This window comes from Epinephelus lanceolatus, chromosome 20 (assembly GCF_041903045.1).
Source record: "Epinephelus lanceolatus isolate andai-2023 chromosome 20, ASM4190304v1, whole genome shotgun sequence".
Lineage (NCBI taxonomy): Eukaryota > Metazoa > Chordata > Actinopteri > Perciformes > Serranidae > Epinephelus > Epinephelus lanceolatus.
This window is the reverse complement of record NC_135753.1, coordinates 22,144,590-22,157,719: the sequence shown is the minus strand read 5'-3', so window position 1 is coordinate 22,157,719 and position 13,130 is coordinate 22,144,590. Positions and strand designations below refer to the sequence as shown.

At 43.2% G+C, this 13,130-nt stretch overlaps 1 protein-coding gene across 1 annotated transcript in view; it reads right to left on the bottom strand.

The window, feature by feature from the left end:
- prex2 (phosphatidylinositol-3,4,5-trisphosphate-dependent Rac exchange factor 2) overlaps positions 1-13,130 on the bottom strand; it is a 130,443-nt gene that overhangs the window by 10,888 nt on the left and 106,425 nt on the right. Inside the window, exons 37-38 of the mRNA XM_033638992.2 lie at positions 2,183-2,249; positions 1,419-1,609 (exon numbers count right to left, since the gene is read on the bottom strand). Of these exons, the coding sequence (XP_033494883.1) occupies positions 1,419-1,609; positions 2,183-2,249 (258 nt within the window). The remainder of the gene's footprint in view (positions 1-1,418; positions 1,610-2,182; positions 2,250-13,130) is intronic.

The window sequence follows — 13,130 nt, the reverse complement described above, 5'->3', positions numbered from 1 at the left end:
ATGTTTTTTGTGGGAGGTGATGGACAAAAAAAAAAAAAACAAACCTGGAGAAGAAAGGAGCGCTGCATATTGCAAAATGCTGATGCCCCCAAAATATCACGCTTTCACTGTTATTAAAACTCATCCATCAAGTCAACTAATCCAATCAATAGTGCCTGAGAAGGCTGCCACAATGATAATGCAATTTCCACATTACTAATCTACTGGCTTGGTTTCACAGCTTTTTCAATTATACCAGATTTAGTTTGTGTGCTCACCATTTACACGAGCAATACATTTTGAATATTTCAATGTTTGAGAAAGGAGTGAAATTGGTTCATTCATATATAATCTGTATTCTGTCAATCGTAAGGGTGTTATACATGAAAAGCTTGTCGGCCAAAGTTTACGACATTGATTTTGTGGATACTTTCTTCAGGCAAAGCCTCGCTAACTCACTCTCCTGTGAATCCAATATGCCCATCAGTCTGCAGCTTTGCAGGGTAAAACAGTGTTTAAGGAGGAAGCCAGTTCACAAATAATCCTAAATATGGCAGGAACCTGTCACCTGCTGTGTCTCGCTACACTTAGCCTGCCTGCCTGGCTGAGTTGTGGCTAGTGTGTATAATTGCAAAGACACACACACACATAAACGCACACAGGCTGCAGGTTAATAAAGTAGCAGCAGTCATTGCACGGACAGGAACTTTCTATTAGAGCTCAGGCAACCACATGGCTCCATCCGCCGCACTTTATCAAGCCATCAGTCACACCTGGCAAAGGCGTGAACGCGGGCGTGTGTGAGCATGTGACTGAGACGCAGAGATATGGAAACTGTCACCGGGTAAAGAAGAAGGGTATCAGAGAGACAGGTGGGTGCGTGGAGGGAAGGGATAGAGTAAGAGATGAGGGATGAAAGGTGGGGATCAGTGGTGACAAACGATCGGGATATTTCTGTCCCTATGCATTGATGAATGGTGCCCTTAGCTGCAGGTGAAATAGGCTGCCATATATAGAATTCAATGAGAATGGGAGTAATTGACCTGTCTCCTCCCTGTGTAAAGTGCTATACCTACTTGAAAGTCCCTCATCTGGCCTGAGAAACAATGGGCCCTATTAACTAGAATATGCTGCTGGTAATTAATGCAGAGAAATGGGTATTAATAGAAAATCCCCATGGTGAGGAGCGCAGGAAGGGTTCTCATGAAATTGAGAGGTAGACAGAGGATAAAAGAAGGTGCAGGGAACCAGTGAGAAACTCTGGTAGATGTGGTAAAGGTGAGAGGAGTGTTAATGCAAAAGAGATGAAAGAGAAAAGAAAACTGCAAGAGAGCTGTCAAAAGAACGAAAACGGTAAGCAGGAGCGTGTAATTAAACTGGAGGCGGGTTCATACGCTGCCTGGAAGGTATGTGCGGCATATATGTGCCCACTCACTCACCGATGCACACCACTGTTGCACATGACGATGTGTGTGGCTCCCAGACGCGAGCAGAGCTCAGAGGCCACACTGAGCAGCCCCACTCCGGAAGCCCCGCAGGCGGTGTACTGACAGGCAGCGGTGCGGCGGCAACTGATAAAACTCTCCATCAGACGGTACAGCTCCTCAAGAGCATTCAGGGGGCGCATCAACTGGGCAGAAACAGAAGGAGAGGGGTTAGTGGTGGGTCCAGCTTGGGAATAAAAACACTGCCAGGCTGTTTATGAGCAATTTGCATAAGAAGAGTAGATCTGCTGAGTATGAGGTGTTTGTGGTCTTCTGTCAGGTAGATTTAGATTGTGCTTTGAATGCAGATTTACAACAAAAGAGAGCTGCCCACTGGGAAAACATGCTCATGTCAGCTTCCTGGTGGTAACTACAGGAAATATTAGGTAATTCTAGGTAACATTAGGTGAATATTTTATGCATTTACTGTAGGGCTGGGTGTCGGGACTTAATATTAGTACTGGTATCACAGTATTTTAAACAATTCCCCACTCTAATATGGTCTAAATTCACACTGACACAGTCGATGTCACTCACTGAAGTAAACAGGTATTTGCTGCCGATCTTCTTTGCTTGATTATACGTATCAGTTGACTTTGCAGCTGCCATCCTGTGAGTCGTTACACATGCAATCACTTCCACATTGCAGTGTTTAGATCTAATCCTGCTCTCCAGTTTTTCCATGAATGCAGCACAAGGTTGTGTGAGGTTGTTCTTACCTTATCTATGAGGGCAGCTTTGGGTGCAGAGCTAGGTGGCATGTTGGACTGATCCAGGTAGAAAGCCCTGAGGGGGAGAAACAATAGTTTACACATGGAGTGAGTCTAACTGGATGTTTGTACTGCAGTGGAGGAAAAAAACACTGTGTATTAAGTATTAACATACTGCAGTAGACTAACAATCACACAAAAGTTTTTTTTTTTTTATTTATTTAGAGGCTCCATTGCCTGAAAAACACAATGTGGTATTCTTTTCTCTGCACCATTAGGTCATCAGGAGCACTGGCTGCCTTTCTGGAAAAAGTAGGCCACCTGCTCATTATGGAGCTTCACCATCTGACTATCAATCACGAGAGTAACTTGGGTACAGCTCAGCAGAAACACGAACTAAGCATCTCTTGTCCTGGGCATCACTCCAAATGCCATTGCCTCATTCATTCACGAGAGTACAGTCCATTTTGGTGTTATTTTCCCCCTTTGTCCACCAGAGGCAGCACTGGACTGGTGTCATTATGCAGACAGAGGGGATGTATGCCGCAATGAGTCCATCTGAGGTGGAGTGCTACTGGTGCAAACTCAGCAGTCTGTGACTCCATCAAATCTCAGTAATCCAGCAGTGGGCTAAAAATAGGTACACTACACCACATTAAACCCTTTGTAATAAAATCACATACTCCATTACTTCTTTGCCGGCAGCAATAATAATGTACAGCACACACAGTCATCCATACAGTTCAGAAATCGCAAATAGTCAAGGAAAAATTCAGTCTGAAGCGATGCAGCAGCGACAGACTTTGAGGGAGGGAGATTGTTTATGAGAATCAGCCGAGCAGGGCTCATTCGTCTGCATTCACTCTGCTATTAAGTGATTAAAATCAGGCCAAGGAGGCATTCATTATGACTGTGGTATTTCTGCCTGACATAATATTAATGAAATTAATTCATCACAGCAGAGTTAACACATCCCTGATTCAAGATTTTAGAGTGATTATAAACCAGGCGGGTTGGAGTGAAAAGTCATTGAGAACCCTGCACATACACACACACACACACACACACACACACACACACACACACACACACTATATATATACCAAAGTCATACTGGAGAAAAAATACCTGCCTAATCATACATGTGACAAGTCCCTTAAAGGAGTATAATTAGTAGTATCTAAAGGAGAGTACTGCAGATTGCAACCAGCTGAAACTTCTCCCGGTAAGGTTTAAGGCCTAGTCCACACGAGCACGGGTATTTTTAAAACCAAACTTTTTTGGCCTCCAGTTTTTAAAAAATCTGCGTCCATACAAGCGGTGTAATAAAAATACCTCCGTCCACATGACACCGCAAATTCCACTATCAAGCAATGTAATACACAGGCCAAAGCAGTAGGTGGCGATATAACTCCTAACTGTAAGGCCATTGTAGCCAATCAGAAGGCAGTAAAACGTCATTACTGGAAAAACAACAACAAGCGTACTATTATGCAGCAGGAGCAGTCTCCGTAATAGCACACTCTTGCGCCTCTGTTGCTGGATGTGGTTGAGTAGCGTTAGTTGTATGATACAGCCACAAAGTGCTGATATGCTGCTAAATAGCAGCAGTATTTTGTTTAGGTCCATCCTCAAATCGTCTCTCGCACACACTGGATCGGGTAATAACACAGCTGTTTTCTGTTTATGTCGCACACTGTGACGTCATACAATGGAGGTGAGACAACATAACTGCGGTTATCCTGTCCACACATGACTGCTGACACCAGACTTTTCCAAAAAGTTCACCCTGGACTCCGGTTACAAATAACTCTGGTTACAGAGGCCCAAAACTGCGGTTACGTGTGGATGAAAGGCCAAACCGTGAGCAAAGAGTCACGGTTTTATAAATACCCGCGTTGGTGTGGACAGCCCCTAAGAGTCCGAGATTAGGAGTGATTTAGGAAAGTTGTCAGAGCAACTCTGAGCAAGGAAGGGACTTTTACCTTAGTGAGGAGGTATGTTTGACCCGGCTGCTAGGTGTGATGCATTCTTTTAACAGATGTGATTGGTTGTCACAGACACGCCTGCAAGGTGTGGACACCCAGTGGAAATGAAATGAACTGCTGACTGTATAAGTGTTGTCATTGTTACAGTGTTAGTCACTCTGCTGATGGAAGGCTGAGACAGACTCAAGTCATCACTGCTGCACTGTTGCCTTTTACCAGTTTTTAAATATTTTAGTGTTGATCACTTTATTTCCGACATCACAGCGTTGGGTGGGAAATGCGTGCGTATCCCTAATGACATCAACCACACATATTATCCCTACACAATCTAATCTGTAGCATTTCATTAACTCACTGTCATCCAGTGTTTGGAAAATATTTCTCCGACCTCTCTTTTCTCCTCTGATTAAGAAACTCTTAAGCCTCTGAAAAGTCCTCCTCCCTGCATCTAACAGTTTTTCACCTTAGGAGCTCTTTTAAGGTTTAAGATGCTCTGTGAATAACTTTTACCTTTTCAAGGACCTAGTCTTAAGAAAAAGTCACAGTTCTAAGAATTTTTTTAGAATTTCATCACTCGGAGCAACCAGCCCCTGCGCTCATTGCGGTGACTACAGTGGCCATTGTGAAAATGCAAAAATGCAACTGGCCCTATCTAGAGTCAGTGTATGGTGTGTCCATTCTGAGCTACTGTACAAACACGGCTGCACAACATGGCGGACTCTGTAGATGAGGATCCACTCCCTATGTAGGTAAAAACGGCGAATTCTAAGATAACCAAAACACAACAATTCTAACTTTCAGGTGATAATACACTAAACTACACAGTGTTTCTAATACATCCCATTTCTGCTGATATATCCCCTTAAATCCTACACACTGAATCTTTAAGCCTCCGTAGTACACTTCATCCATTTAAGCCTATAAAGCTTTGGGTCTAATATGTGAGCAAATGTTTCTATTCACTTAAGCTCATTCACATCTAAGTTTACGATGCAACATCTACTCTGAGACACGGATGAGTAACCTGCTCATTTTATATCTTCACTTGTTGAAGTTTTCCAGGTATCTAATCTCTATCGGGCAAATTATCCTTTAACCTTGTGGCGTGCTCTACTAAACGACTAAGTGCAGAGTTTGCTGAGGGTTCAGACAGAGCTAACAGCCCATGTAATTGGTTCAAGATGGCCTTCTCATTCAAAAGATGCTCAGGATAGACCAGGAGTCACACCACATCACGGCATGGAGCACACACCTCTTCATCTCCTCTCGTAAAGAGCAAGTATATCTGCTGAACAATCTACATGAGGGGCAACGGGCCAGTGTTTTGTTGAGTCGACTGTTTAAAGCTCTAAATATTTGATTTTCTCATTAAAGCTTCAACAGTAAACACCTGGCATCCATATTGTAAGTGTGAGCATGCCGGTGAGCGTGTGGCGTTCAAGGTCTGGTTGCTGGGGAAAAACAAACAGCCGTAGTTAATGAAAGTTAGATCCGACAGTTTCCTAACAAAACATCATTCTTTTAACAGGTCAATAGAGAGAGCCGAGATCGAGTGGAGCGATAAAACGCTACAGAACACAATAACACAAAAGAAAGTTTATTGGAAATATAAAAACCTGGCCCTGAAATAGTTCCTACTTGGCTCGCACTGCAGGTATGGCCTGTTATCTGTCAACTTCAACTGTGTGCTGTGCGTCCATTCACCCTTGTCCCCCTGCTTATCGGTCAGCTGCTCGGACTTTTATCTTAAAGGTATAAAAGAGTATCTGCCTGAGAGGAGTCGACTTTTGTATCACTGCCCAACTTCATCTGCAGGTATTTGTTTATCTGTTTCAGACTAAATAAAAGCACCTCGTCCCGCCCTTCCACACCTCTTCTGCAGAGGCAAGGTCACAATACCCGCTGATTATCTCATCCTCTTGCTGTAGGAGTCATTTCTAAAAATACCATCAGCCACAGCTTGAGGAGCAGGGCTGACTCTCCTGGAGGTCTCTAATGACAAAATAATAGGAGTCAGACTGCAAGTGATGTATGGTTTAAAGAAGACCTGCATTACATCTTCTGAACTGATGATGTTTTGTCAGAGGTTTGGAGACGGAGCACCTTAGAAACATTTACAATGGATGAAAAATGAAATTCTGAGCCCACACACGGTGTGCAAACACAACAATAAGAACATATTGGATTACATACAGATTATATATATGGTTTAAATCACTGGGGGTCTGTTATTTCTTCACCCATCTACACTGGCTCTCAGGTTTAAGCCCCTGAACTCCAGCTGCCCCAGGACACTGAACGCCCCTGCAGACTTTCACACAAGTGTGGATTCTTTTGGCATTCTCCAACACTGAAGAAAAATTCTGGCGTCTCTCATTGATTCTCAAGTTTTTGGGTGGAATTTGGTGCCAATCAAAACTCCAACCCACCATCTGTCAGTCAGTAACATAAAGGTTACCAGAACTGCTTGTCGTTCTGCTTCTTCTCTTAAAGCTGCAGTTGGTAACTTATATGAAAATATCTTTGTGTCATATTTGCTGAAAATGTCACTATATTCTGAGAGAAGTACATTAGACAGATAGTCTGTGACAAAATCATGTCCCTCTTCTCTGCCTACTGCCTGTAATGGCATTCAATAGAATCAGACTGCAGCACACCGGAAACAGCCAGTCAGAGCCGAGAAGTCTCTAATGCCACTGTCAATCATGTTAATCAGTCCATGAACAGAGGTTAAACTGTCAAACTAGGCAGAGTTGATCAAATACGGAGCAAAATTCTGTAACTGCATTGCATATTTCTTGCCTCAAATGTTTTCAAAAGCATATTTTAGTGTACTGTAGCTGTAAAATGAGAATGTTTAGCCCCGTTTCCACCAAGCAGTACAGTACAGTTCAGTTCAGTACGCTTTTTTTCAGTTTCCACTGTGAAAAGTTGTGGATGGTACCAATGGAAGCGTTCAATACCATCCCCATTTTTGGTCCCCCTTCCGTTGGGGTACCTAGCACACAGATCTGGTGCTAAAAGGTGGAGCTGTGAACACTGCAGTCTGTTGATTGGTCAGTAGAGGACAGTCACTCTGCTCAGGGCTGAGCTGTGGCTGGTTTTGAGGCTCACTGTTCATACTGTGGAGAGTTTTATTAGTAGACTGTCACTACAAAATGAAAGGATGTTTTGCTGCCTCTCACAGCAGCTGGAGTCTGAGAGAAAAAAACGTAATTCTCTGGGCCAAGTGAATGCTAGACAGAGCACTGAGTGACAACAACCCCGCCCACATTTAAGAGTAGTTTGTGGTGGAAACGCTAGGGTCTAGGTACCATGTCTGAAGGTTTACTTTTGGCTCCAAAGGTACCATACAGAAAGTGTTTGGTGGAAACGGGGCTTTAGTGACCGCCATGTTGGATAGAGTTAAAATGGAGTGCCAAGCACCACACATCGGCCGGAGCAACTTTCTCATTTTACAGCTAAACAGTACACTAAAACACAAAGTCTGAAAACATCTGAAGTGGAAAAATAGGCAATGCAATAATAGAATCTCTGACTGCATTTCACAAGCAGTGACTGACATGATTGACAGCTGCGTCAGAGACTGTTGGTTGGTTCGTTGGTTGTTTTAGTTCACATGCAGTAAGGCCATTAGAAATGCTATGAGGCGGGGCGTCCAGTGGGTGGAGCAGGCATCCCATATGTGGGGAGGGTGTCATTACCATGGCGGTTGCGGGTTCGGTTCGGGCCCTTTACTGCATGTTGTCGCCCCTCTCTCTCGCTCTCTCCCTTTCACGCTTTATACCATACCATCCTGTCTAATAAAAGCTAAAGCCATAAAAATAATCTCAGAAGAAGAAATGCTATGAGGCTACAGAATAAGCAGAGGATTATGATTTTTTTTCACAGATTATCTGTCTCATTCAGTCCTGTGTAAATATAGTGACAGTTTCGGAAAACATGAAAAAAGTTGTTTAATATCAAAGTTACCAACTGCAGCTTTAAGAGCATTACTCCTGTTCATATTTCTGCTTTCAGTCGAAGTCAAGAAATCCATACCTTTAGATGCAGCCTGCTCGTAGCTCTTTCTGCAATAACCAAACCCCAAACGACCACACACACACACACACACACACACACACACACACACACACACAGCCAATAGTTTTTTTTACACAAGACTCTAATGGAGGATTTGGCTGCAGGCCAGAAAGGACCTGCTCTGCGTGTAGCTGGTTTTATTTTATTGGGCCGATGAGAATACTTAATTCTCTTTGTTTCTGCTTCCGTCATGACAATAGGACACTCGAGGCCCTTTAAAGCACAGGAGTATTAACAGTCAGCTGCAGCGTCAAAGAAGAAGGATCTGAGGCACAGATGTTTTCAGAGGAGCAGCTTGGGAATGGGCACATTAGCATGACATCCCCTGTTCAAGAAGTACAAAAGAAACAAAAATGATCCCCGAAATACCTTGAGAGACATGAGGAAAAACGTTTTACACAAGCCTTCTGCGGATTTGGTATCACATCCGTTCACTCATGAGGACACCACAAAGGAATCTAGGATTTATAACATTACATGTGACCCTGCAGAAATGCATGCTGGTCCATGTAAATCACTCACACCACCATGATGAATGACACTCGGTGTTATTAAATCCCCCAGAAACCCCTGCAGTGTGTGGCAGAGCTGCCTATAAGGGCTAATGAGGGCTTCCAGGAGCCCACACATGGCTCATGGTGATGCTTCTGCACTGACACCAGCAGGATGGGGTGTGTGTGTGTGAAGTGCGCTGGAGGTCATTTCCTTATCCCACGCCTCCTTCCTATTTACACTTCCTCACAAATATTTATGACCAGCTAGATGTCAACCATAGCTTAATATGGAAGCACATGGCAGCAGGAAAAGCCTTCAAACCCACCTGAGATAAATACTGATAAAACAAGAATATGTAAGCAACAGTGAGATGTTTTTTTTTTGTTGTTGGTGTATCATTAAAGGATAAAATGCATTATGCATTATTACACACACATCATCATCAAGGACAAAGATGCCATTTTCAAACTATAGTGTCAATCAAGACCAGGCAAAAATGTCCGATCATTGACACCCAAAGCACATTAGCATTAAAAGGGTCTCAATGTTAGAGCCAGCTGAGGACATATTATCACTAAATCACTGTCACCGAGGACACATATGCAGTAACTGTAGATATTACAATGTAAGAACAGCGACTGCCTTAAAATGGGGAACAAATTTACGACCCTGATGCTGCACAAAAGTAGATGCAAAGTCTTCCCGGCTTCTCACAGAGGTGATTTTTTAAACACAGAAACTGCTGAGGAGGTGAGTCAAGGTCTTCTTTACAACATCAAGCATCACTGAGTGCAGAGCTGTCATCATTATGGCTGTTCAACGATAGAATCGAATGGAAATGATTAATGGAAACGGGTCTCTGATGCTCAGCCTTTCTAGGCTTTATAGACAGGGGTTCAGTGCACACTAGCTGGAGCAGAAAGAAGCCCCACCAGCTTCCTCTGCGCTCTAGTGAATTGGGACTCCCTTTGCCGCTGCAATGACTGTAGCATTTTCATCACTTTCTAAAATGGGGGGAAAGTAGAGACAAGAAAGCTCTGTTTCTGTTTAGGAAAAACATTTACCCAAACTGCCAAACTGCCTCCCTGCTGTAGCTAGGATAATATCCATAATCAATTATAATTGCCCAAATAAGACGTATTTTTCATTCTGTGAGGAAAAACTTTACTTCTCAGGTTACACATGCAGCCATCCGAGCAGCAATCCCACTTTGAGCAAACTAGCTGCACTGCCGCATTTCTGTAGTGAGGAGCTTACAATGCATGTCACATGGAAGATGTGGGAACTTGCTGCAGTAGCTATTGTTATATTAATCATCACTGCCCCAGGAGGGAAGAGAAATGCCATCAATTACATAACGCAACAACGATGCTGTTTGAGCAACAGATTTGTGGTGTTGTTTTCATGATGAGCACAGTCCATGTTTTGTGTGCTGAATGACTTAAAGTGATGTCACACCATCTATCGTCTTGTTCTTTGAGCATATATTGCAGAGGTGTCCTTGGAGAACAAACAATATGATTTACATAGTTGGATTTGCACATCTGTTTTTGTGTCTGCGAGGATGCAAGCAGAAGTAGATATATGTATGTTAGAATAACAAAGCCTAACCTGTGTGTGTTAGCGGCCATTAATTGATCAGCTACTTGCATTAATCATGTTGTCGTGCATGCAGCACTTTAACTAGAACATTTGCACTCTAAACATCAGGTCACATCTGAACAAGAGTGAGAGGATCGATCTCTGCTCCGGCCGCCAGGCAGCAGAGATAAAGGAAGTGAGTGACTACTGTGTTGAAACTGACACTCTGACCTGCAATAAGCATCAAACATTTTTACTTATTAAGACAGACTGCACTGCGGTGGTGTGATTACCAACTCTGATGGGAGAGCAAATACTGCGAGTGCAAAATGACTTTGAAGCTGTGCTCTGTGCTGATGACCGATGCATATTTAACCAGCAAAGTATGAAATACAAGTCTGCAGTAAGAATAAAATATACTATTTGTTGGACAGTGCTATACGTCCAAGTTTATTGCTTATCTTTCAGCCACCATGCCATCATTAAACACCATTTGTCAAGATTGAGTGGAATTTTAATATCCACATAAATCAAGCGATTTACCAAAGGGACGTGTACCATGAGAAGTGGAAGTTTCACAACTGCTTCTGTGATGTAGTGCCAAACTCTCCCCACTACTGCCAAATGCATTTCAATTAGGGGGAGAAAAGTCTAATGCCTGCAGTGCAACTGTTCCGTCTCAGCTGTGCCAGAAGTTATTGATTTTAGCACATCTGCTCACACTCACAGGTTACTGTTACACCTGCAGCATCAATATATGGACACGAATTAGGTATGATTCACCAGCGGACAACATGCAGTACATGCCTGACTTCTTCCTTTATTCTTTCCCACAGCTATATGTACGGTTCTCCTTGAATCGAAAGCATGGAAGCATGCAATGGGACACCCCAATTCCCTCTTGAAGCTTCCTGTCAATAAGAGCAAAATGAGATGAAACCACAAGCCTGCAATAATCTCTCCCTTTGAATAATACATTTGCAGATTCTGTTCCGGTTCCCCCCCTCTCCACTCTGCCCTCTTCGACACGCTCGCACACTCTCCTCCTCAACCTATCATCCTTATCCCCTCCCCTGAAACCCTTTCCATCTTCCCAACCTGCTCTGGCGATCTATATTTCCCTTTCGATTTCCCCTCTTCCACTCTCAGTGTGTCCTTAAGCAGAACACACTTTCCGTTCAGAGCATGCTCTTTCCTACCCTTTTCAGTTGTTGCTACTTTCTTACTAGTGAGGAGGCAACTGTGTGCATTTGGAAAATTAGCTCACAATTTGTGACAGTAAAATAAGAGACGATTAGTTTGTCTTCCTGTTTACGTGATGAGAAACTTGCAAGAGATTTAAGCAAACAAGACTATGACTATGGCTGACTCTTACATGTCAGGGTTACAAACCTCTTCTACCTAAATGCACATGTCAGCTGAGACGGTTTATGAAAGCTTGAAAACGTGGGTGCGTGCTCTGGCTCTACATACCGCTGACTCCCGTGGCACCAGCCATGTGCTTGTGATTTGGCCCGTGAGTTTATGTTTTGCGGAAGACTTGAGTGACGTCATCAGGGCACTATGGCTTTGCTTGGATCATACTGTATCTTGGTGTGGGTATGGAAAGCATAAGCTGGAGACAGAGAGGCTGCTGGGAAATTGTACACTAGCCCTTAGAGTCAGATTGTATAATGCCAACAACGCATGCTGGCAAAGGCGTCAGTGAGGGAAAAAGACAAAAACAAAAATTTCTTTTGGACCAAAACAATGGTTTCTCTTTGCTTTTGAATTTCACTATGAAGCACTCTGCATGTATACAAACATGCACACACAGTCTTCACAGAAAAGCATTTTTCATCTCGACAGGGTTCCACATTATAATGAGCAACTGTTTAATTGAGTATAAATGATCCCAATGCTCCCATTTATAAGTGAAAATGCAAATTTTCATCATCATTACTACAATTTCTCCACATGCAATGTTATTACTTAGAGATTTCAATTATCGCTCCTAAAGATGATATCTCAGGGCTCCCAAAGGCAAATAGAGGTCTGAGGTGTTAATGTGTGTTTGACGACATGAAAACATGCAAGAGTCTCAGCCCCTGCAGTTCATTCAGTTCAGTATTGCGTGCTGTGCTGTTTCTGTGTGTCAGTCAGCTTCTGGCTGCGGCCCACGGTGTGGGTTTAACCCAACACTGCCGTGGCCGGGCTCCAAGGATAACGAGGTGCCTGAGGTTGGAACGCTGCAATGGAGAGAGGAGTGACATCACAGGCTGGTCTGTGGTCAGCCGAAAGACACATGGCAGCCGGCAAAAGAAAACTACTGGTAACATTACATAGAGAAAGACACTGTATTCATTGACTGTTGAAAGCCATCTGGGAATATTTATTTTACTACCACTGATACAAGGAAATACTACTGGGTGGGAGTGAAGAAGGTGTTTCTGGTGTAGATTGCCTGTTAAAGTTTTGCTAGTGTTGACTGTGTTATTCCATGTGTGCACGAATGACTCAGCAGCAAGGTGGAATTTAAAGCACTACTTGGAGAGTGATGTGGATAACGCCACAAAACGATTAGTCAATGGCAAGTCCATCAACAAAACTTAATAAGCAACTATTTGGACAATGGATTCACTCTCTAATTTATTTCCTTAACTTTTACTTTTGCAAAGAGTCTTTCCTTAGGTCTGTACACATCAGGGCTCCAGACTAGCTTTTTACATTGGTTGCACTGGTGCGCCCAAGGTTTTTACGTTTGGGCTACCTTTTGGTCAGTTCCCATTCATTCATTTTCCATAACCGCTTCTTCTGTTGGGGGTCAAGGG